This window comes from Protopterus annectens, chromosome 4.part0, assembly GCF_019279795.1.
Source record: "Protopterus annectens isolate FY-2018-M chromosome 4.part0, PAN1.0, whole genome shotgun sequence".
Lineage (NCBI taxonomy): Eukaryota > Metazoa > Chordata > Ceratodontiformes > Protopteridae > Protopterus > Protopterus annectens.
The window spans coordinates 739,985,597-740,011,915 of NC_056733.1; the positions used below are offsets into that span (position 1 = coordinate 739,985,597).

At 41.2% G+C, this 26,319-nt stretch overlaps 1 protein-coding gene across 1 annotated transcript in view; it reads right to left on the reverse strand.

Moving 5' to 3' along the window:
* The window catches only part of TXNRD2 (thioredoxin reductase 2), a 1,479,392-nt gene that overhangs the window by 137,729 nt on the left and 1,315,344 nt on the right, over positions 1-26,319 (reverse strand). Inside the window, exon 15 of the mRNA XM_044068698.1 lies at positions 13,383-13,454. Coding sequence (XP_043924633.1) covers positions 13,383-13,454 — 72 coding nt within the window. The remainder of the gene's footprint in view (positions 1-13,382; positions 13,455-26,319) is intronic.

Below are 26,319 nucleotides of genomic sequence, written 5' to 3' on the forward strand. Positions count from 1 at the left end.
AAAACTGTCGCAAGACTTATGGCTCTATAAACACACAGTTTATTTTACTCAGACAAGGTAGACACGGTCAGCGCTTTCACCACCTTACTGGTGGCTTTCTCAGACCATGATCGAAGACGCATTCTTTTGAATGCCGAGCAGGGCAAGGCTCTTTATCTACCCCTCACCAACCAAGCGACTAAGCAGCTGACCCTACTATTCAGGCATGACCAAAGGGCAACTTCAGGTGTACTCTCCAGTCCAGCTGGTGAACCTGGGTATCCTGAGGCAATGTTACAACTGCCTCATGTACACAGACAACCCCCTCCTCCTACCACAAAACACTATTGTACGCGAGAGATGCAATTATACAGTTAAACTGAAGGCTAAGGTCTCTCCACCCAAGACTGGAACAGACAGTCATGAGGAGAAGGTTAACACATGCACCACACCTCCAGCCTCACATAGACCTACTAAACCAGCACTGGCAAAAAATACACTAAATCATACTTGGAAGCTTTAAATAAAAACCTGCAAAAGCATCAGAGAGCTCCAAAGCAGACACCCAAAAAACCTGCACCTCCCATCATAAACCAGACAACACATAAAACACAAAAATCAATGTGCTGCACAATCACAGCCCTTAAGGCGAAATAACATACCTAACACACTAGTAATAGGTGACTCTATAGTCAGGCACACTGACGTCCCACTCACTAGGCTGGACAAGGAGAAGGTTACTGTTAGCTGCCTGTCGGGAGCCAGAATCAGCCACATAACACAAGCACTCAGGTCATTCTAGAACAAGTACAAATATGACTCTGTCATTGTTCATGTTAGTGTGAATGGCCTGAGATGTACCTCCCTGGACTACATGAAAAGAGACATGGAAGAGCTCTCTGATCATGTAGCCCAGGCAGGTATGACCCTGACACTGAGTAGCATCCTGCCCTCACCAAGAATGATACCTCAGTATAAAAAAAAATATCAATTTCAACAACTGGCTAAACTTCTGGTGTCATTCAAAGGGGAGCCAGTGTCTGTCAGCCTGGGATGACATGCTCGACAAGCCACGTTGCTTCACAAGAGACGGCTTGCTCCTGTCACCCCTAGGCTTTCGAATACTGGCCAAGGCTGTTGCTGCCCTGATAGTGCCTTTTTTAGGCAAGGCTCAAAAATGAAACCCACCTCCATAAACAGCACAAATAAAAAAAATGAGGGTTATGCTACTCAATGCCAGGAGTTTAAATCTCAAAATGCACATGCTTGAAGCACTCCTCAGTATGGAGAACGTCAACATCTGTGCAGTAACTGAAACCTGGTTCAAGGCTCCAGAGAGCACTCCAGCACTACAACTCATACCACACATTTTGGCCACAGAACACAGACAAAAATACAAAAGGAGGGGGTGCATCCATATTCATCAATGAAACCTACACCTCCAGGTTAGTGGTGCAGCATACCACCTCTGAGATCATCCATGTGCAACTAACACTGGGCAAATCTGCAAATTGTGGCCTGCTACAGATCACCCTCCATGACCCAGGACCACCACTCTGCCTTTCTGGAGACACTGGAAAACATGAAGGTCCTACCAAACACCCTGATATTGGGCGATTTCAATTACCCTACCATTAACTGGGAAAACTACTTGAGTACAAACTTCCCAGGCTCAGCGCTTCCTGGAATTTATCAACTCAAACACCCTGGATCAGCTGGTTAACTCCCCTACCAGAGGTGAAAAGATATTGGACCTGGTCATCACCAACATGGGCGACAGGTGTTCCATACCGGAGGCCAACCCGTTACTGGATAAACTAATCACTCTGAATGTCCACACCCCACCACCATCCCAACTAAGGAAACCACAGTAAAAAAAACGTTTCTAAAGCAAACCACCTTACTTATGACAGAGGTGGTAAGTTTCACAGCCCCCATGCTAAAGGATAACGCTGCCCAAGATGCAGAATCCTTTACAAATGCATTCTGTGAGCACCTACAAGGATGCATGGATCGTGCCATCCCTAGCAAAACCAAGACTCGCTCCCCTAAGAGAAGGAAACCAGTGTGGTGGACCCCTGCCATAAACAGGTTATACAATAAAAAGAGGAAACTAGTTCAGAAAAAAAGCAAATCCCAAGAAGGAAACACATCCCTGACCAGTATCACTATCAGAAACGAAGGTTCCTCATAAAATCATCCAAGGCTAACTTCGAAAGAAAAATAGCCAAGGATTCAAAAGATAACCACAAAGCCTTCTTTAGCTATGTCAAGAATCTAAGTGGCAACTCACAGATATGCTCTGAGCTAGTGCAAAATAGCACAAAATATACTGAACCTACTGATATTGCCAACATCCTGGCAGACAGATTCAGTGCAAACTTCACCCATCTCTCACCTCCAAAAGGGCCCACAGCAATACCGGAAAAGTGGAGTGTCCCGGAAATCACAGACGCACAGGTGAAAACAGCCCTTTCAAAAGCCAAAAACACAGTCTCAATGGGGCCAGATGGTGTCCCAGGATGCGTCTTGCATGAGCTACAGAAAGAACTAACCCCCCACCTAAACATGCTGTTCAACCTCAGCCTCTACACAGGCAACGTGCCCATAGAATGGCGCACAGCAATGGTTATTCCGCTCCACAAAGGAGGGGCCACAACTGACCCTGGTAACTATCGCCCCATAAGCCTGACTAGCCTGGTCTGCAAGGCTATGGAGCGCATCATCATGGAACTCATTAACAAAGACATTGGGAACCTCCAAACACTTGACCCGACCCAGTTCGGCTTTGTTAAGGGCAGATAATGCCTACTAAACCTGGTTGACTTCTTTGAGACAGTCACCAAGGCCATAGACGAGGGAAAGGTGGTTCGCACAGCCTACTTGCCAAGGCGTTCAACACCATTCCTCACTCGGGTATTATAGAAAAACTCACCAGCCTGAACATAAACCCCTACGCCACAAGATGGGTTGCCAACTGGCTTACAGACAGAACTCACACGGTAAGAATAGCAGGCTCCAGGTCCGACTCTAAACCAGTCACAAGTGGTGTCCTGCAAGGCTCGGTCCTCGGACCCCTACTGTTCGGCATATACTTCTCAGAAGTACAGGCAAACACAGGAAGACTATGGCTAACCAAGTTCACTGATGGCTGCAAACTGGGAGCCATAACAGACTCTTCGGCTGACACAGACATCCTCCAAAAAGGCCTTACTGAGACGGACACCTGATGTCAAAGTCATGGCCTCAAGCTAAATGCCAAAAAATGCATAGTCATCTTGTTTGGGAAAAACAAAACACCCACGAATAACCACACAGGTGGCAGCCCCCTTAATATAGAAGAGGTAATAAGAGATCTGGGGACCCAGGTAGATAGTAAACTCTCCTTTGACAATCATATTGCCAAAGTAGTTAGGAAAGCCTTCTATGTGGCCCATCTAATTACTAAAGGGTTCGCATCTAGAAATAAAAAGGTTATAGTGCCTCTCTACTCGACACTCATCAAACCCATCAGAGTACAATGCGCCATTTGGGATGTACCTCACAAAACACTTCCAACAGCTGGAAAGACCACAAAAGTACCTCACCAAGAGGATTACTGGCCTCAAACATATGTCCTATGCAGCCCGACTGAAAAAACTCCGGCTGTACTCAGTGGCATATCGCTTACTCAGAGGTGATCTCTGCCTGACTTACAAAGCCATGTCTAACTCAGAATTTATGGACATGCTCCACCTAAAGAAATCCAAGTCACTGCGAGCCACCCGCTCTAGTGAGCTAAACCTTGCCACAACAATAAACAGAACACGCTGGAGGGATGGATTCCTGTCACAGAGACTCCCCCCATGCTTTGGAACAAAATTCCTAACTACATTAGGCAGAGTCCCTCACTGACACTCTTCCACTCTTTAAATTGATTTAAACTGTGTATGAAGGAGTGTTGAAGGAATTTTTAACTGGTTATTCTGCTCTTCAGTAACTTGAACTAAAAGCTAGTGTTGGCTGAATTTTGTTATTTGCTAGTAATTACAGGTGTGGGGGTAGCCACATTCAGTGATTTCCTGTCCTTGCATATTTAAACTGGTGCATGTGAAATAATTCCTGCTTTAAAACTTCAGCTTGGCAAGCTAAGAACTTGGTTATATTCAACTGGACGTATAAGAGAATTTAAGTACCTTTTTATGCACTTTTTCTTTTAAAAAATACAGTATTTAAATTGATTTAAACTGTGTATGAAGGAGTGTTGAAGGAATTTTTAACTGGTTATTCTGCTCTTCAGTAACTTGAACTAAAAGCTAGTGTTGGCTGAATTTTGTTATTTGCTAGTAATTACAGGTGTGGGGGTAGCCACATTCAGTGATTTCCTGTCCTTGCATATTTAAACTGGTGCATGTGAAATAATTCCTGCTTTAAAACTTCAGCTTGGCAAGCTAAGAACTTGGTTATATTCAACTGGACGTATAAGAGAATTTAAGTACCTTTTATGCACTTTTTCTTTTAAAAATACAGTATTTAAATTGATTTAAACTGTGTATGAAGGAGTGTTGAAGGAATTTTTAACTGGTTATTCTGCTCTTCAGTAACTTGAACTAAAAGCTAGTGTTGGCTGAATTTTGTTATTTGCTAGTAATTACAGGTGTGGGGGTAGCCACATTCAGTGATTTCCTGTCCTTGCATATTTAAACTGGTGCATGTGAAATAATTCCTGCTTTAAAACTTCAGCTTGGCAAGCTAAGAACTTGGTTATATTCAACTGGACGTATAAGAGAATTTAAGTACCTTTTTATGCACTTTTTCTTTTAAAAAATACAGTATTTAAATTGATTTAAACTGTGTATGAAGGAGTGTTGAAGGAATTTTTAACTGCCCACCCGCCCTGTTTTTGTTTTGGTGTTAATCTTAGTGGCATTGAAACTGCCCGCCCCTCAGCCTGCCTCTGGGCCCATCTCATTTGCTCACTCAACTGAGTGCAGTGAGATCATATTCTGATTTCAGGCACTCCTACTGTGTACAAAGAGAGCATCTGGGAAATAGAAAAAAAAAAAAATTAAGCTTATTTCCTGCCTTTCTTGTTAAGTGGTACAGACTATTTGTAGGCTTCTGAGCCCCCAAGCCCTTCTGTGTTTGAGGGAAGCCTTCTAGCTTGTTTTTTTTTTCTTGTAACTAGCCAGTTTTCTAGTTTCAACACTCAAATCTGTTTCTTTGATCTCAGCACTTGTTCAGAAAAAAAAAAAAAAAAAAAAAAAAATTCATCTGCTTTACTGTACTTGTGTTTTTACCTACTTCTTTTACTTTTGCATCATCTTAAAATACTCAATTGTATTTATTACTGCTTGGTGTAACTCATTCTAAGCCTTTTGGTTTAAACACTTGGGCTTCGGACCAGTTAGTTGTTTTGCACTGAGAGGTTTGTGGTCTGCACTGTTGTGGCAGAACAGGTAGCTTACATCCTTCTAAGTTGAGAACTGCTGATTGAGGGCTCAGTGTCTGTTATTCTAAAAGTGTATTAATTCTGGTTTAAGCACTTGGGCTTTCAAGCCAGTTATTTTACATTAAGAGGGTTCGTGGTCTGCACTCTTGTGGGAGGAGAGGCTGGACTCTGCCCTTCTGAGCTGGGAATTTCTGGTTAAAGGCTTATAGTGCATGCATATCTGAACTGTTTCTTACTGAAGTTGGTGCGCCTTGTTTGCTGTGGCATAGACTGGATTCGGGCCTGCTGGATCTAGCTTTGTTTGTGTAACTTGAGCACTAATCCAGACATTCTCTAAAGTATTCAATGGTATTTATTACTGCTTGGTTGTAACTTGATTAAAGTGTAGCTATCATTCAAGTCTTTTGGATTAAGCACTTGGGCTTCAGACCAGTTGTTTTACATTAGGAAGGTTTGTGGCAAGCACTGTGGTGGCAGGACAGGTAGCTTTCATCCTTCTAAGTTGGGAACTGCTGATTGAGAGCCCAGTGTCCAAGTGTATTAGTTCTGGTTTTGGCACTTGGGCTTCAGGCCAGTTATTTTACATTAAGAAGGTTCGTGGACTGCACTCTTGTGGGAGAAGAGGCTGGACTCTGCCCTTCTGAGCTGGGAATTTTCTGGTTAAAGGTTTATAGTGCCTGAATATTTGAACTGTATCTTACTGAAATTGGTTCACCTTGTTTGCTCTAGCATAGACTAGATCCAGGCCTACTGAATCTAGCTTTGTTTATATACTTGTTGTTTGTTTGCTTGTTATTTCCCTGGAAGCTAATTCACCTAATACGCAACTTCTCAGCTTCTGTGGATCACTAGTGATATCTGCATTGCTTACTGTACTTATTTCCTTGTTTCACTTGAAAGAAAGTTACTGTTTGTCGTTTTGCATTTAGTTACTTGTATCACATTGCACTCAAGTTACCTGGCACTTGCTCACTAAAGCAATTATATAAGTCAGCACTAAAAATTAAAAGCACTACACCCTCACTCCCCACTGGCCCTTGTTTTCAATTAAGGATTTCCCAATATTATTCTAGCATGTCCAAAGGTCAGTTGTCAATCTCCTCTCCGGTCCAGCTGGTGAATCTGGGAATCTTGAGGCAATGTTATAACTGCCTCATGTACACAGACAACCCTCTCCTCCTCCCACATAACACAAATACTTGCGAGAGATGCAGCTATTTAGCCAAACTGGAGGCTGAGCTCTCTCAACTCAGGACTGGCAAGACCAGACAGGAGGAGAAGGCAACTACACACACCACAAAACCAGCCTCACATAATGCTACCACTCCACTGAATCAAACACATAAACACACAAAGACATACTCGGAGGCTCTGAGTAAAATTTACCTAAACAGCAGAGGCCTCCAAAGCAGACACCCAAACAACTGCTACCTCAAGACACCCCACAAGCAACACATAAACCACAAAAGCAGTGTGCAAAGCAGTCACAGCCCTTAAGGCCAAATACAACACCAAACATACTTGTCATAGGTGACTCCATAGTCAGACACACTGACGTCCCACTCACCAGGCTGAACAAGGAGAGGGTCACAGTAAGCTGCCTATCGGGCGCTAGAATCCGCCACATAACACAAGCACTGGTCACTCCACAGCAAGTACAAATATGACACAGTCATTGTCCATGCTGGTGTGAACGACCTGAGACGCACCTCCCTGGACTGCATGAAAAGAGACATAGAGGAGCTCTCTGATTATGTAGCCCAGGCAGGTATGACCCTAACCCTGAGCAGTATCCTTCCTTCACCAAGAATGATGCCACAATATAGAGACAAGATGATCAGCTTTAACAATTGGCTTAATGTCTGGTGTCATTCAAAGGGGATCCAGTGTCTGTCTGCCTGGGATGACATGCTTGACAAGCCACGCTGCTTCGCAAGGGACGGCTTGCACCTGTCACCCCTGGGATTCGGATATTGGCTAAGGCTCTTGCCACCCCCATAGTGCCTTTTTAGGCAAGGCTCAAATTCTAAACCTACCACCCTAGAAAACAAAAATGGGAAGAAATTGAGGGTAATGCTGCTCAATGCCAGAAGTCTAAATCTCAAAATGCACGCACTCGAGGCCCTTCTCAGTATGGAGAACATCGATGTCTGTGCTGTAACTGAAACCTGGTTCAAGGCTCCTGAGAGCACCCCGGCACTATTAGGTTTTACCTCATATCATGCGTTCCGCCCCAAAACCCGGACCACTCCACAAAAGGAGGGGTGTATCCATATTCATAAAGGATACTCACACCTCCAGGTTGGTGGCAACGCATGAAGCTTCGGAAACCATCCAGGTGCAACTAACAATAGGCAAAACTGCTCTACAAATTGTAGCATGCTACAGGCCACCCTCTCAAACTCAGGAACCCCACACAGCCTTCCTGAAGACACTGGAGGGTATAAATGTATCTCCAAACACCATCATATTGGGTGACTTCAACTACCCGAATATAGACTGGGAACATTACTCAAGCCCTAACTTTCTAGCCCAACGGTTCCTGGAGTTCATAAATTCAAATGCCATGGAACAGCTAGTCACTGTTCCCACGAGAGGAGAAAATATACTAGATCTCATTGTCACAAACATGGGGACAAAATGCTCCACACGGAAGTATATCCCTCATTGGTGAGATCTGATCATAAACTAATCTCACTGGAAATCCACATCCCGCCCCACCCCAAACAAAAGACCATAGTGAAGAACTTCTCTAAAGCAAACTTCACACTACTCAAGACTGGTGTGGTATCCTTCAAGGCCCCTGAGTCAGAGGAAACCACAACCCAAGCTGCGGAAGCCCTTACAAATGCCTTCTATGAACACCTCCAGGACTGCATGGATCAGGCAATCCCAAATAAAACCAAGACTCTTTCCACAAAGGGCAAACGTCCAGTCTGGTGGACCCCAGCCATTAACAAACTTTACAATAAGAGGAGAAAGCTATTACATGATAGAACAAAATCCATAAAAGGGAAGTCACCCTGATCATTATTAGTAAAAAATACGAGCACTCATAAAATCAACTAAGGCCAATTTTGAGAGAAAAATTGCCATGGATTCCAAGGACAATCATAAGGCCTTTTTCAGCTATGTTAGGAACCTGGGTGGAAACTCACAGATATGCTCAGAATTAGTCCAAAATGATACAAAAATCACTGAACCCACATACATTGCCAACATACTGGCAGACAGGTTCAGTGCAAACTTCACCCCTCTCCCCTAAAGGAGAGATAACTATCCCAGCCGAGTGTAGCCTCCCGGACATCTCAAATGCGCAGGTGAAAGCTGCTCTCTAAAGCTAAAACACAGCATCAATGGGACCGGATGGTGTCCCCGGCTGTGTGCTACACGAGCTAAATGAGGAATTAAACCCGCACATAAGGCAGCTGTTTAATCTCAGCCTTACCACAGGATACGTGCCCAAGGAGTGGCGACGGCAACTGTGGTCCCACTCCACAAAGGTGGCGCCTCACGGACCCTGGTAATTACCGCCCCATAAGCTTAACAAGTCTAGTCTGCAAAGCTATGGAGAGGATCATAATGGAGCTCATAAACAAAGATATAGGGACTTGCAGACATTGGACCCGACCCAGTTTGGCTTTGTCAAGGGAAGATCATGCCTTTTGAACTTGGTCGACTTCTTGAAATAGTCACCAAGGCCATTGATGAGGGAAAGGCAGTCCATACAGCCTACCTTGACCTTGCAAAGGCTTTCGACACAATACCCCACTCGGGTATTGTAGAAAAACTTACCAGCTTAAATGTAAACCCATATGTCACAAGATGGGTTGCAAACTGGCTTAAGGACAGAACCCACAGGGTTAGAGTTGCTGGCGCTGTGTCAGACTCCAAGCCGGTCACAAGTGGTGTCCCACAGGGCTCGGTCCTTGGCCCCTATTGTTTGGCATCTACTTCTCAGAAGTACAGGCCAACATGGGAGGACTTTGGCTGACAAAGTTTGCAGATGACTGCAAACTGGGCCATAGTGGAAAGTGCATCGGACACTGATATCCTTCAGAAGGGACTCACGGAAACAGATAGCTGGTGCCAGAGCCATGGCCTGAAGTTAAACGCCAAAAATGTATAGTCATACCCTTCGGGAAAAACAAGGTAACCCCAAGCTACCATATAGGTGGCAATCCACTAAGCACAGAAGAGGTTATCAGGGACCTGGGGACCCAGGTTGACAGTGGCCTTTCTTTGACACTCACATTGCTAAAGTGGTTAGAAAGACCTTCTACATTGCCCACCTGATCATGAAGGGATTCACATCCAGATCTAGTGAGGTCATTGTTCCCCTGTACTCTTCACTTATCAGACCAATGATCGAGTACAATGCCCCATTCGGGATGTATCTCACCCGACATCTGCAGCAATTGGAGAGACCCCAAAAGTTCCTCACCAAAAGGACAAAGGGACTCCAAAATCTGTCATATGCTGCCAGATTGAAGAAACTCCAGCTCTATTCAGTCGCATACCGTCTGCTCAGAGGTGACATGTGCCTGACATACAAGGCCAAGTCCAACCCGAATTAATGGACATGCTCCACCTCAAAAATCCAAATCCACCAAAACCACTAGAGCAAGCGACTTAAACCTTAGCACGGATATAAATAGGACGTGCTGGAGGGATAGATTTATCACTCAGAGACTCCCTATGCTGTGGAATAAAATCCCGGTCCATGTGAGGCAGAGCACCTCGCTGACTCTGTTCAAGAGAAATCTAGACCTGTGGATGGGAGATCGTAGGTTTACCCCGGGAATCATCTCTGGGTCACTGCTGGACAGAGGCACAACAAACTAATGGGCACAGTATTTTTTCATATAAGGGGTGGCGTAAGCCACAATAATTTGGGCTAGGCTTATAAATGCCTTAGGGCAGATAGCCTAGTATAAACCTATGAACCTGTGAACCAAGAGAAACCTTGATGAGTGGATGGCTAACAGAAAATACACCCCTGGGATCACTTCATTGGCACTGCATGTGAGCTTGATTTATGAAAAGCAAGTGGAACTGTATTTAAATAAGAATGAATATGCTAAATGTTGTTATGGTCTGAGGAAGTCACCAGTAAGGTGGTGAAAGCACTTACCTTGTCCACCTTGAGTAAAATAAACTGTAAATTTTTAGAGCCATACATCTTGCGATCGTTTTATTTCTTTTATGTTTGAAATAAGTAACACTATTCTACTCCTAATTTTCATATTTTACATTCCAAGTTCCCCAGTCCTTAATAATGAAACTGATTGCAGCACTGATTACTTCATATATACAGTTATGTATTCTACTACACTTATGTTGGGCAGCACACTGGTGCAGCAGTTACCATTGTCGCCTCACAGCAATAGGTTCTCTGGTACGATTCCCAGCTTGGGTGCCTTCTGTGTGGAGTCTGCATGTCCTTCCTGTGTTTGTGTGTTTTTTTTCGAGGTGCTCCAGTTTCCTCCCACATCCCAAGACATGCTGCAGGTGGAATGGACTTTTTAAATTGGTCCTAGGGGTGTGTGTGTGTGTGCCTTTTGAGCAAAGTTGGGAGTCAGGTTGCCAACTAGACACCATAAAACTGTACTGCCTCTCATTCTGCAGATTGATGATTCGCTGTGGCGACCCCTAATGGAAGCAGCCAAAAGGAGGAGGAGAAGATTTGACTACACTTGTGTTGTTGAAACAGAATCTTGTATATTTTTATATACTTCATACTGTTCTTGTCTCTAACTGTTAAATTTGAAGTACTGTCTTGTGACTCTTTTGAAAATGGGACGTTCTAGCTGGACATAGTCTGCCAACAAATGCATACAAGTTAATATGCCTGATTAATGCCCTCTGCAAGGGTTCAGGATAAGCACCCCATTCTTCCCACCCTTGTTACAACTCAGCTGGAAATAAACTGCTGTGGTGCCACAGATCTTGAAAAGTTTTAAATCAAGGGAAGATTCCTGCTGACAGCCTCTGGTAACTTCATTATCTTTAAAACCTCCCCCTTGGGAAACAATGCCTCTGAGGTAGAAAACCTAAGGTCTCTCTCCACGTTACTAACTGTCTTACTAAAATAGTTTCCACAGGAAGACACTTAGATGATTGCATTGAGCCCTCATAGTCAGAATGAACAACCTGAATATAGAGAAATGCAGCAAGGTATAACATATTCTTCAACTGAACAAAGAGAATATTCCCCTTTCTTTCTTACTTAGTACAAGGGACCTTTCATTGGTGCCAGCAAAGGTTCTTTTATCACAAGTTTAAAATGATACACAAATTGGTGCTTGCTGCTTTGTACTTAGAGACAGGTTATCTATAATGGCAGATGCAAAGACAACAGGATATAGCCTTTTTGGGGCTAGAACTTCATTCTTGCATGCTGGATATGCAGCGGGAACCTTTGCAACATAAATGCCTGGATCTCTGACCGGACTTCTACGATAATCCTAGGCAGGCTGGACATCAGTACTGAGGTAGAGATGAAGATGCATTCTTTGCCAAATACGTAATCAGCAGCAACTGCACTGTAATATAATTTTGCTTCCTTAAGTTTGGAAGCCACAAGTGTTGTTATACCACTGCAAGTTTTCAAATTCTTTGAGTGAGACTTTTCTGTTTCAAAGACTTGATTTTTTGTTCTTTATCTATGTTGGTACAAAATGTTTAACAGAAAAGTGTCTTAGATTTATTCTCTATGGATTTAATCTGTTTATATGCCTGTTTAAATTAGCACGGTGTTCACATTATGTTCTGGGCATAAACAGAATGATCAATGTATGTGGTAATCTATGGGGGTTATTTGCCTAATTCAAGCACATTTACTCACTAAAAGGAATCTAACCTATGGACCCTCACTCGTACTATGGTAAATTCTGAAAATGACAAAAAAAGTAATTTTGACAGGAATTAAAATGACAGAAGTGGTAAGAAATGAAGAAACATGCAACAAAACAACATATGCATACAGAAATCAGGCATGGCTCCAGTATAGAAAGCCACAATGCTAGAGACATATTGGCTAGGAACAGGGACAGAACACAATAGTGTGCAAACCCAAATGTTATGATCCGCTATTACAATAACCCCTTCCAAAGGTGATTAGCTACAAATCAAGGTTTCATATCCTTGTTGGAAACAGACACATTATGTGCCACCTCCAGAAAGTGTTTTTTATATCCTTGTTGCATTTATCATATAAATCCTTGATGGAACTCGGAGACGCTATTAGTAGTAGTGCATCCCTTTCAGAATACGTGTTTTTGTAAATTAAATGTTAGTTCCTGTGTAGCTTTATATCAAACTAAAAAGTTTATTAGGCACAAACAGCTTGTCATATCAATGCTAGAAAAAGTGTTTTCACATTCTAAATGCAGTAACATTTACTTCTGCAGATGGTTGGAACAAATACTTGCATTTCTATGTTGAATGTAGGCCTGTTACAGTAAGTACACATGTTCCAGAAAGACTGATTCTGCTTCATTAAACCAAACTGAAGGCAAAATATATTGTTGTCTGACAAGGTCAGCTAAATTGGCGAGGGCTACATTTTCAAATTACACTATCAGGAGAGTTAACAGAGATCACATACAGTTCAAGGTCACTCTATACTGTCACTGGCTGTAGTATACATTCAGTTTTACTGAGCATTACTGCTGTGGTGGTACTTGAACTCATCTTGTGTGAAACTCTTTATTTTAACAGCCGAGTTTCAGCATCTTGTCAACAGCAGCAGCTAAATACAGATGATTGCATTCGATGCAGTAATTCTCATTTCACCTCAATAAAACACACAAGACACTAACAGTGATATACATTACTCTGAAACTCCAAGACTCAAAAAGGTAAGGTGCAGAACCTGCACTCATGGCAACTAGCTGGGGGGGGGGGTTTACCAAATGGAAGAAAATAAAGGGGGGGGGGGTGAACAAAGCAAGCATAAAACTCTGCTTACCTTGATGTAGCACTGACCAGCTTCTCGCTCTGCAACAGTAAATTCGAGTGGTTTATAATAAGCATGATACACCTGTTGCAGGAGCACAGGAGAGAAAAAAAAAGTTACACAACTTGCAGCTGCTCCACTGACTAACAATTTTTTCTAACAAACAGATTGGGATTACAGTCCGTACAACCTATTAATCAAGTACTGACCAATCACTAATGGAGGTCAGCTAAAGAAAGATTTTGTGATGCAGATTAAAACGTATAATGAATAACGCTGAAACAACATATCTGAAAAACACAAGATATAATTCAAATCACTAACAAAACTGAGGTAAATTAAAGAAAATAAACTATCAGGCATCTTCTCAGCAAAATTCTAGGGAGAGCAGCAGGCAATACTGTGCACCTAAACCTACTGCTTGTTGTATCGATATATCAGAATAAAGACTATACATGGTACAAAGCCGAACAAGTAACATGCTTACACAATGAATCTACCTGTACACAATGAACCTACTTCCACTTCAAATCTTTAGTGAAGTGTGGCGTCATCCTCCTTCCTCCCAAGTCATATGATTCACACTCTTTTAAACTAAGGCTCTTAAAGAAGATGCTCTGCATATTTCTGGTGCAGAAAAAAAGTTAAGTCCTTAACATAAGGAGAGCTCTGGATGATTTGTGTCCATTCTGATAATCCTTCAAGACATAGCTGCAGGCTAAAGTTAGTTTGACGCAAAGACTATCCATACCTGCAACTACTTCCCCCTATCCCACAATGCTCTGTACACCACTCCCATCAAGCTTATTACTGCACACAATCTTATTCAAACGAAGAGGTCTTCTTTCAAGCAATAACCTCTTCGTAATCACTACAAAAGTCTAATAACTCACTATACTCCGATTACTTATCTAAATTCAAACACCATCTTAACATGCATAAACAGACCACAAAATGTTCTGCCTTCAAGCCCTTACTAAAAAACCACCACCTAAACCACCAGTGGTCATGCCCATGCTACTCACCTGGGCAACTCCATTTTCCTTTGTCAGGTCATAGTCCCTATCCCTTTACAACCTCTATACCCTTCTCCACACAACTAACTTTCTAGCACTCCTCAATTTCCTTCCTTAACTTATTCCCCACTCCACACTGCAATTCCTTTTTGGGGCATGCAGTATTGATATTCATTTAATAAACTATTTTATTTGGCCTTTGATAACCGGGAAAGTCCAATTGATCTAATGGCCCATTTTCAGTGGAGGCACAAGGAGAAAAGCTCCCCAACATATCCAAAAACATTTAAACAGTAGTTAAGGAATTATATACAAAGGGAGAAAGGCTCCACAATGGATTCAATGTTTTACAATGAGTTGGGAAGAAAGGCTCCGCAAAAAAACGCACACAGAAACATTTTACAGTAGCAGATAAGTAATTGTATATAGGGGAGAAAACTCCCATAACAGAAAACACAGAGTGAAATACATTTAAACAATATTACCAGAATAAATTGCAATAAAGAATACAATATGTACTGCAAGAAGCAAGACGTTTTCAGAAATGGATTGCCTATGTCAAGTAAAGTAATACAGTTATTCAAAATACTGACTAAATTTCTAATAACATGGAGGTGAGCAATAAGAGTATTCTGGTGCCAAAATAGAGTAATAGAGAGAGATGAGGAGTAATGAGCAGGAGAGAAAATTAAGGGTGTGGATACAGAGTTTATTATTAGTAGAAAGACATGAATATTATGGAAGAACACGAGAGAGGAAAATAGAGAGTTTAGTGCTGGCTGAAGAGGTAGAACAGCATACATTAATAGTATGGAATCGTTAAAATGAAACCTTTTTTTAATATTAGGCCATTACCACCTGCTAAGCTATGGAGGTGTTACCAGAAAGGGTGCCCCTTTTAGATGTCAGGAAATAGTGCTGTTTTGGTTTCCCTACAGTTGGGGATTGAGTGTTCCTCCATCTCTTGGACTAGATGACCTTCAGGCAGGAGAGGTAGATAAGAGATATTTCTAGAGGCTACAAAATTAATTTCCTTAACCCATCTTGTCTGCTTTTTCTTCCTGTTTCTAACATCCCACCTTATCAAAATATGTCAGCAAAGAAAGACTCTTGTAAAGGGAGCTATCCTCCCTTGAGTCAGTAGAGGGTCCAAGTACAGTCCCATATTCATTTTGGTGTGCAGAAAGACAAAGAACCTCAAGATGATGTTAGAACTGAGTAGCCTAAATGAATATGTTCCCAAAAATAACATTTCAAATGGTCTTAATGCGAACAGTTCTTCCTTGTCTTGCCAAGGAAGACTGGATGTGGTTATTTGACCATACGCGAATAGCCAAGATGTCAAGGAGGTTCTTAATATTTCTGAGTAGGAGCCAACCACTTTAAATTTCTCCCATTTACTCCCACCTCAGCACCCAGAGTGTATGTCATTTGTGGCAGCACTCCAGAAGTTAAGGGAACAAAGATCTTCCCTTTCTTGGACAACTGGCTGCTAACCACCCCGACAAAGGTGAGCCTAGTGTTAAGCAGGGGAATCTTTACTTCACTTCTCTCAGTCCTTGGACATTTGCAGTGACCATTAAAAAGTCACAGATGGAGCCAAGTCAGCTTTTACTTTTAATAGGAGGTTTACTGGACAGTCTTGCTTGGAATGTAAGTCTACCTCAGGGAAAAAAAAACCTTCCTTACAGAGAGCGGGATCTATTCTGCTGTCTTATGTTACCACAATTAAGTTTGTCTGAAAACTCTTGACCTTATGACAGCAACTATCTTTCTGGTTCAGCATTCCATTTGTCACATATAAATGCTGCAGCAGACTGAGTTAATGGAAATGATTCACAGGTGTCCTGTAAGATCAAATCAAAATTTCCAAGGTATGTAAATCATATATTTTTTTGTGGCTTCACAACCCAAGTCTGTGTATGGGCAACCCCTTCCGTTTTCCAGTTGCTTGGTGACGGTCTCCTTCAGGCATGGCCTCCCTGAGGCAGGGGAAACATCATTGGGGAAAGAATGCTTCAAGGTATGTGGTCACTTGAAAAGGTCAACCTGCACATAAATGTGCGGGAAATGAAAGCAGTCCTCCTGACCTTGCATACCTTTGGCAACTCCCTTCTTCAAGGTGCTTTTGCCATATATTGTGGTTGGTTACAGGGTACATAAGCAGTTAGAATTCATTGTTTTGATTTTTCTGTGAAGTTGTGATGGTTTGAGAGTGTGGCCTGTCTTTCAGTCACTTTCTCATTGCAGCCCCAGTCCTGGAGAGGCCAGCCTTTTAGCTGGCAGGCTCAGGTGTCTTTCGGTACTGTAGTAATTGCCCAATCATCCAAATGTAACAGAAATTTTTCCTTCACTGTAGAATTCCTTGCTATGAGGTGTTCATATCCCCATACAGCACCAAATACAGCAACTTATTTTCCCTTTTACCCTATCAGTGAAATCCAAGGATGCTGTAAGTTCAGAGGTAACCTCCCTGTCTCCTATATGCCTTCCCTTCTTTTCCCCTCATTTTCATATTCATCCAGAAAGTAAGTCTGTACAAAGTCAAAATAAGTCTGATAGTTCCAGTTTGGCCCCTTACGTTTCCGTTGTTCTGGCCTCATCTTCTGGAAAGCTCTCTTCATCTTCAGGACCTTTCTCACTATAACCATCCAGCAAGCCTCACTTGGACATGCACTCCCTTTACGTAAATGCATGTTTTTTCACTTGCATTGATAGCTAAGGAGGCTTCACACCCTCCCGGGGTTGCTAAAATCATTTCTTTTCATCAGAAGCATAGAAGAAGGAAGAAGTCTAAGGACACATGGCATTACTTTATAGTGTGGACCTCTCCTAAGAGAGTAAATTTATTTTACTGACCTAGTGTCTGTTAGACTACCTATCTGACATTCTTTATGCAAGACGCTGTCACAGCTCAATTAAAGTTCATTTATCTTGTTTTATCTAATTTTCATCAAGTGGTAAGAGAGAACTCTCTAACTTCTGTCAAAGTTTGCATAACATTCCTTAAAGTAACGTTTACGCTCAGAATTTTATTTAAGGATCCTATTTGCCCTTGAGATTTGAACTTCATGTTAGAGCTGTCCCACAGTTATCCGATTCCTCCTCCAGAACCACCACCATACCCAAAACAAGAGAAGGGTTTAAGACAGAAAAAAATCCATCTAAATCCTTGCTACAACTCTGTGTATGAATGCAGTGTCGACATTTTTTTAAGAAGTGTCAGTATCACCAAAAGTGCTCCTCACTACCAACAAACCACACCTGTCAGAAGGAACCTCTCTCTACTCCAGCTATGTAGCCCACTCCTGGAACTTTGCCCCCTTATCCCTTAAACATTCTAGCAACCTTTCCAATTTCAAGACCAAATCTAAAAAAAATATCTGGCTGACACCTTGAACTGGACCTGCACAACCTTCAGACTGTGGGTTACATCTATTATTGCTGTTGATCATGGCTCCATTTGAACAGCAGCAGGAACCTTTCCAATTCTAAGCTAATGGATGCTATGATGTCTAGAAATGAACTCCAAATGCCATCAAGGTTTTACCATCCTGTTCATTCTCCTTAAGCTTCCCCCTTAGCTGTAGAAGTCCAAGTCAATTCCACTAAATAGTGCATTCAGGGAAGGTCCCTGGAAGTTCTCAGGGAAATTGGTGAGGTGGAGCAAGTGTGATGAACAGTTATGCCTACACTTGCTGCTCTAGTCACAGCATTGTGCACTGAACATATGCTAATATTATACAAGGGCAGAATCTGGTGTAGCTTGGGAAATCAGTTTATTTTCCTGTTTATTCTCCTTTAGCAACTTTTACAGTGCCTTGCTCAACTCCACTGCAAGCTCCTACTGGATCCAAAGCAAAGCATACTGGATAAGCAACTCTCTGCCCTGTCAGAGAATGTGGAGGGGATACACACACTTCTCAAAATGGTCCAGAGCTGGGAGTCATGGTAAGGTAGACAAACTGCTAGGTTCTAGGGAATGGTACCCCATTTAGTGCCACCACAGCATCTATGAAATCAGCAACAGGAGTACTGTCAAAGCACCCCAGCTCTTGGGTGGCTGGAAGATCTCATCCAGCCTCCTAGACAAGGAGGATACCAAACTGTTTTTACCAGGACTGCTGGATGACGAGTGTCATCATCTTAACGGCCACAGGCACCACCAAGGAGGACAAGGAAGGTGTGTAAATGCCTCTCTTACAGTATCTTAATAGCAGATGAAAGGATCTCCTGAGCCATCCTCTCCATTTACTCATACATTTCAAGACCTCTCTCAATTTAGAATCTTCTGAGACGGACACAGGAAAAACTATAGCATTCTAGTCTTTAGTGTCCAGTGCTGAAAATTCCAAGAAGTAATTAATGTGATTCTCTTATATTTAGGCTTACCTCCTTTATTAGATGGGGAGACACCAAGGTGGAAGTTGAAGGATAGATGGATCTAAACCAGTGAAAATCCAGCAAATGATCATATCAATGTCTGTACTGAAAGGCAGAAATGGAGGCCCCGAAAAAAGATAACGATTATCCTCAGCATATCAGAAGAAGCGTATGCTCCTAAGCTATGGAAGCAATCCTTCATAACACTCCTGAACAAAGGTGGTACACCAGTGGACCATTCAAACTGCCAACCTTCTACTTGGTCTCCCCTTTTTAAAATTCTTGAAAAATAGGAGCACAGGCAATTATTACATCATCTCACAACTAAAAACTTGTTACCTCTAATTCAACATGGATTTAAATTGGATACAAAACATCCCGATTACTTACCTTAACAAATTAAACTCCCACAGAAACCTTGGTATTAATGTCACATCTTTGTTTCTTGACCTGTATAAAGTCTTTGATATGGTTTCTCATCATCTCCTTACAGACTGCCTAACTAATCCTGAACATCAACAACAAAACTATACCCAAAGTTACCTTAGCAATCACACCTTTTCCTCTTTCCTAGATGTCAGCACAGGTATTACAAGGATCTGCACTTGGTCTACACCTGTTTTAAATCTTTATTAATGGCATGTAAAAAAAAAAGGCTAAAAATAGAACTCTATTACAATATGGGGATTACTTTACACTTAATATGTGTAGACGCAACCTTACAAGAATTACCCACACTAACTCAAGCCAACTTCTCTAATACTGAAACACAGATAAAAAAAAACTTCATAATATTGTTAAACTCCAACAAAACAAAGCTTATATTATTCTTGAGGCCCTAAAAAACCAAACCTCTGATGTCAAAATAACATCCTTAATGCTTAAACTGAACACGTCACATATACTAAGTTATCAGGAGTGTACACAGATCATAAACAAATTCAAGAAACAAACTGACTATTGTCATCAGAACAAACAAAAAAAAAACGTACGTTACATAAAATTAAAGCATATGCAAAATGAACAAATGCTTAATTACGACTGTTGAGACATTGCTACTTCGGACTTTATTGTATTCTTCTTCAATTTACACCAACATACAAATGAAGCAATTTTTAAAACACAAAAGGTGCTAAAACACTAACAAATTTGCTTCAAATGTTTAACATAAAACAGCACTGCAAAGCATGAAAGAAAATCACGTGACTAGAATTAAACAAAAGAATCACATTATCACAGATAAAAACAGCATACAACTTTTTCTACAAATATGAAAAACGTCCAGTGTTGTATAACTCAGTTCAAAAATAAAGCCATTCTATATCCTTCAGGTCGTACTTTAAGAATCACATACAAGTTCCAAAATCTACTGATCAATATCATGACTGTCATTTCCTAGATCACGGGGACAGTTCTGGTATTGTTTATGTGAGATGGAATGTATGGTTAGAGTGAAGTTTCAGGACAGTTTTAGAGAGATGTGTGTGCGTGTGTGTTCTGTGTCAGTGTCTTAATTAGTGGTACTGTTAGAAAAAGGGGTACGTTGGCTCTAATGAAGTTTTCTAAGAGTGTGTGCGTTTGTGTGTTGGCAGTGATTCACTGTGTTTTTTTTCTTTTTTCTGCACTGCTGGGTGACCACGGATTTAGTATATTTATGTTTGGCCTAAAAGTTTTTCACTCAAATGAGAGTGCACAAAATGAGTTTTCAGTCAAATATATTTTCAGTCAACTGTTTTCTATTTCTGACATTTGGTTTTACTGAGTTTCAAACTGTTAGACTTTAATCTGCCCATCAACTCTTGTCGGTCATATTTCATATTCCTGTAGTACCACAGGACAAAACGTCATTTATTATGCTCACTACTCCATTTAGCCCATTCACTACTGATGTTACTAACCTTCTGAATACTTCAGAACTGGCAAGATCCCAAAACGTAGCCTCAGGAATCTAAAAATAATCTAACGGCATCATGAAAATACAAAGTTTTTAACTTTATCAAACTTGATCTAGCTAAACCACAAGTGTGCATCAAAGGCCAAGACAAATCTGGCATCTCTTCAATGGTATGTAGATGATAATGTTGCCTTATGAATTACTTATTAAGCTTTTTGGAACAATATATATCCTGTTTTGCTTCAAGTATTACATACTACTGATGACTATTCTGGTTCTGAATATTAGACTCCATGTGTTTCAGCTCATTTTATTCTGAATTTAAGTGCAATGGTGCTCTCCTAGGAGCACGAGTCAGGAAATAAAGTAGATGAAAACTTTTGTGGTTCTCCACCTACAGACATCCCGGTGCACGCTTACTACGTGGGGTACTCCACTTGCAGACATCCCAATGCATGCATTGTACATGTGGTACTCCACCTGCAGACATCCTAACCTTCAAACGGGTCTACGTTCAGCCATGGAATGGAATGTCCATCGAACAGCTGAACACTGAACGTTTATTCAGCGAATGCTCATTTCATTGATGGGGAAAGTAACTAGTTGGTCACCACTTCCCTATGTGCCCCACCCCAGTATTTCAAACCCACCCAGATAGGGGGCTACACCTCCCATACCCCCAAGTATATATATCAACTCCGAAACCATACTACAGTGGGAAAAAGGGCAGAGGAGGAAGTGGTGGCCAACTAGTTATTTTCCCTGTTGACGAAATGAATGTTTGCTGAATGAATGTTTAACGGATAGGGTTTGATGTTCAGCCGTTCAATGGAAGTTCCATTCGATGGCTGAACATAGACCCCCTTCAGACAGATCTGAGGACTTCTTCAGAATATATAACTGGCATCCTGAACAACACACTCTGACTTATTCTTCTGTACTTGTAAAAGACGTGCTAAATTACAGACATTTTTCTTGCATTTGTTTGTAATAGTGGGCTGCATGCCAATAATAAAAGCATTTCATAATACTAGTTTCAAAATTAACATTCATGAGGACTGTTTTTAGGACTGTTCTGTGGACTCTCTAACATTCACAGATAATATATGCACATCCTGTTCACAACATGCCCCCACTATCAACAGACAGCACCACTCTAATTGTTAACTGTATTTTTATATCTTACCCTACTGCAGAAAACTAACCATTTTGTTTCTGGACTTCATGAATTTTCATCATGTCAAGTGTAACACAAGCATCTCTGCTCAGAATACCTACTGGCTCTAACTGAGGCAGCAGTATCACTACCTTGAACAACAGTTTATATTCTTTTTATTATTAAGGAATCTTTGTAACCACTTTTGGGTTTTTGCACATTCATAGACAACATAGGCACTTTCGGTCTCAATATACATCCACTATCAGCAGGCTACACAATTCTGGGGAACTATTTTTTCACAGCTTGCTGCAGAAGGTAACTCATTTTGCTTCTGGACTTCATGAAGTCCATGCTCAAATCCAGACTAGCTCCTCTTCGTTTAACCAAGGCCATACTACTTCTCAAGTAAATCTAAACCCAAAAGGACAACCTAGAGTGGGGATTTGTAATCAAAAAGCATGTTCACTGTACATTAGACAAACTATAATCTATAAACTGTCTTAATAAATTCACTAGCATCTTTTTAAAGATCTGTATATTGAACTGTCGTAAGCTGTGTCTGTTAGAACAAGGTAGCAAGTGTAGTATGTAGTATGCAAATTGCTTTTTATTCTTCTTATTCTTTTCTATCTTAAACACCAATATATAAACCAATAGTAAACTATTTGTCTCTGTGACTATGTTGGAGCTTTTCTCCCCGGGCCTCCGCTGAAAATGGACATGTATCCAGTCGGACTATCCCGGTCAACAAATGTAAAATAAAATAAATAAATAAAATAAAGTCTCTTCACCATGCCAAGTGAAACACAAACATATCTGCCCAGAACATCTAGTGCTTTAACTAAGAGAGGAGTATCATTTCATGCAAAACCAGCTTGTATTCTTTATTTTTCTATACATAAAAGTCCAACTACATTTTACACAAAGGTTTGAGTTGGTGCCCAGAATATGATAGTAACATGCAAGCAAATTTGTACACCTTTCTATTTAAATTCAGAATTATGAAAGTGCAGCAGAAGCTGACAATGTTACACTCTACATCAATATTCAGTTGAAATATAACTACCTTGCCTTTAATCTACAGCTCTGCAAGCCAAATGTTATGCTTGCTTCAGTCACAGTTTAGACGGAGTTATTTATCTGACATTTGTTTACTGGGAAGGTCTGACTAGGTCAGAAAGAATCCATTTTCAGTGGAGGTCCAGGGAGAAAAGCTCCAGTTACATACAGACATGTACAATCTTTATACAGCTAACATAAAAATTGCATGAGTTACAAGTACTTACAGAAGTGGAAAAGTAAAACTTTATACAGATTGCTACAAATTACCTGTGTTACAGGTAAGCAGGTGCATTGATATGAGGCAGAAAGTAACTATTTAAGTAGTTAATATCGATGTGCAAGTAAATTATACAGAGCGAATAGAGTAAAGATGGAGAGAGTGTGAAAGAATTGCTGTCAGGTCTGACCTGGACAGGAGATTAGCCTGGATCAAAGCAAGGACATAGCCAAGAGTTGATCATATATTGTTTCAGTACAGTTTTGAAGGCAGGTAGGTTACTGGCAGTTCTCACAGTAAGTGGGACAGCGTTCCATGCTTCTGCAACATAGTTGGATTAGAGGCTTTGTCTGGCTGTCAGAGTGTTTGTACATACAGAGAAGCTCTTTATCTGTAGACCTAAGTGTTCTGTTTGGGTTATAAGGTGTAACAATGTTATTTATGGCTGGGCAGGCTGTGGTTTTGTAGACCTATTTGTGGAGTGTTAGAAGCTGGGTATATAGTAGGTAGTTGGGGAATTCTAATCAGTTTAGATTTTTTAGTTGAAAAGCAGTGACGGGTTCTAATTTTTGAGTTGGTGGCAAATTTGGCCACTTTCTTATAGTACTGCTCCATTTCGGAAGGAGGAGCTCCGTAGATTAAGTATTGGGGTACCGTAAATCAGGAAGGGTAGAAAAAGTTTTGACAAGGGTAGCTTTGGAAGAAAAGGCAAGTGTGCGTTTGTTTCTGTAATGTGTGTCACGTTTCTGGTGGGTTTTCTTTACGTTTTGTTGAATGTGAAGATCAAACTGAAGGTTATCATCTATGACTACACCCAGTAACTTAGTTTGGTGGACAGTTTCAGTGGTGGTGTTATCAGCAGAGAGAATTTTGAAGTTGTTTAGATTAGTAGCACAGTTCTTTGGGTGAAAAAGCAGCAGTTTACTTTTTTCTGGGTTGAGGAATAGCAGGCAGTTGGTAAGCCAGGATTCAACAGCATAGAAACGTTGTTGAGTACTGAAGAAAAGCTGGGGTAGTATACGAGAATGCGTGCATTCATTTTGATAATCACGGAATGCACTGAGGCTGCAAGAAGAATCTACTGCATTCACTGTATGTACATCAAAAATACAAAAAAATATTACTGCTTTAGATTTTGTATCCAAACCACTGGTATCTTGCTTTAGCACTTGGTTTTACTTTTTGCAAACTCTACAGAAACTGTTACAGCCCTGCACAGGTTAGAGAGCAAATTTAATACTTTCCAAGCTTCATTCTCAGGCCTGTAGTTGTTCAATTTTCCATTAAAGACACTCTGATAAATCACCTATCATTTAACTGCCACACAATTGCAACAAAATAAAATATAAATCTTCAGTGAGTCACATATTTAAAACAGTGACACTGCAAAAGTAACAGCTGGTTCCTTTCTGTGAGGGTGGAGAAGGATGGAGCAGCATTCACTTCCTGATGTAAGCGCAAGCCTGCAATCTGATATATACATACAGGTGTGTGTGTGTGTGTGTGTGTATAGATACATGGGTGAACTGACTTTAGCCAAAACACCCAAATGTTGACATTCACATCAACCAGGAAATGCAGACATTGCAGACATTGACATGCTGCTATGAATGTACCAAAGATCCACACCTTGGCGCTTGCAAAAACAAAAGTAAAAAATAAAGTAAAAACATCATTTTTTGCAGGGGGGCGAGCTCTCCCCTGCACCCCCCACATTGCCTGCGAATTATATATACTAACTCTGAGATAGTACAATATTGGATTAAGGGCATATTCCCCAACTCCAAAAAAGTACAACTGCGTAAGAACTTAACATAACGGTAGATATCCTATTGATCACTCGTGCAGTATTACAATACTGACGAGCTACCTTGATGAGGTAACATGACATCTGGCCGATGCAACAAAGCCAAAAACATTTCATATGCTCATAGTGCTACATGTGTAAGCAGATGCAGGAGTGTAAGATCAGACTATCTAAAGCCAGAAGGCACTGCAGAAGCCAGAGTAAATATAGCACAGAAAAAGTAAGGTTGGGTAAGAAGAGGAGGAAAAACTGTTTCTCCCTTAGTCCATAGGATTATAGAGACAAGTACAAAAACAGCAAAGAGGAAGAAGGAAGGGAGGGCTGCAACAGTGATTAGCAAGACCTCTGCTAGTACAGTTGCATAACAACTTACCATAACGTGTCCTTCCTACATAGGCGACTCTCAAAGCTTAAAAGTTGTAAAGAATGGAAGGACCTGGGACAGGAGAGCTGTCCATTATGGATATGGCAATGGAATCCTTGAGCTAGAAAACATGCCTACTCCGTAGTGTTTAGTGAAAGTGTGCATACAGAAACCAGATGACTGCTTCCAGAATAGCTCTGGAGTCAATGCCCTTGAAGAAGGCAGCAGAGGAGGATATGCTTCTGGTGGAATGTGCCTTCACAGGTGAAGACAAGGATTTGCCATTTTGGAAATGACAAAAGAAGTTGGATTTTGAGATTCAGTTGGAAATTGTCTGCTTGGAAACTGGCTGTCCAACTTGCCTTCCTGGAAGAAAACAAAAAGCTGGTCCATTTTCATGTCTTCAGTCTTATCAAGGAAAAATCTTAGTTGTCTGTGTACATCTATTGAGTGTAGAAGTCTTTCACCCCTCTTGTGTGGGTTCAGAAAGACAGTAGGTAAATGTATACCCTGAGAGAGCTCATTGACTGCCTTGAGCATAAAAGAAAGGTAAGTTCCAGACAGACTCTATCCTAATGGAAGATATGAAAAGAAGTGCGCCCATAACAGCTTGAAGCTCAGAAACCCTTCTGGCAAAAGTAAGGGCCACTTGTAAAATAGTTTTCCCAAGAACAAAAGCTTGGGGAGGCAGAAGTTACTGGTTCAAAAGGTGGCCGAGTAAGTTTTTCCTAAGATTAGGTTGAGATCCTAGGGATGAGGTTGGCACGCCAAGGTGGATTCAAGTGAAGGACACTCTTTAGAAACTATTTGACTTCAATTCTTGAGAGTAATAGGGAGTTAACTATCATACAGCTAGAAATGGCTGACAAGTGTACCTTTATAGACGAATAGGCAAGTCCAATTTTCAGTAGCTTACACAGTGTAGGGAACCCCAGCCTCAAGGAATGTGCTCTCATTCTTTTTAAGACACCACATAGAAAATATTTTCCATTTGGCAATACAATAATTTCTAGTTGTAGGTTTTCTTACCTTCTGAAGCACACAAAC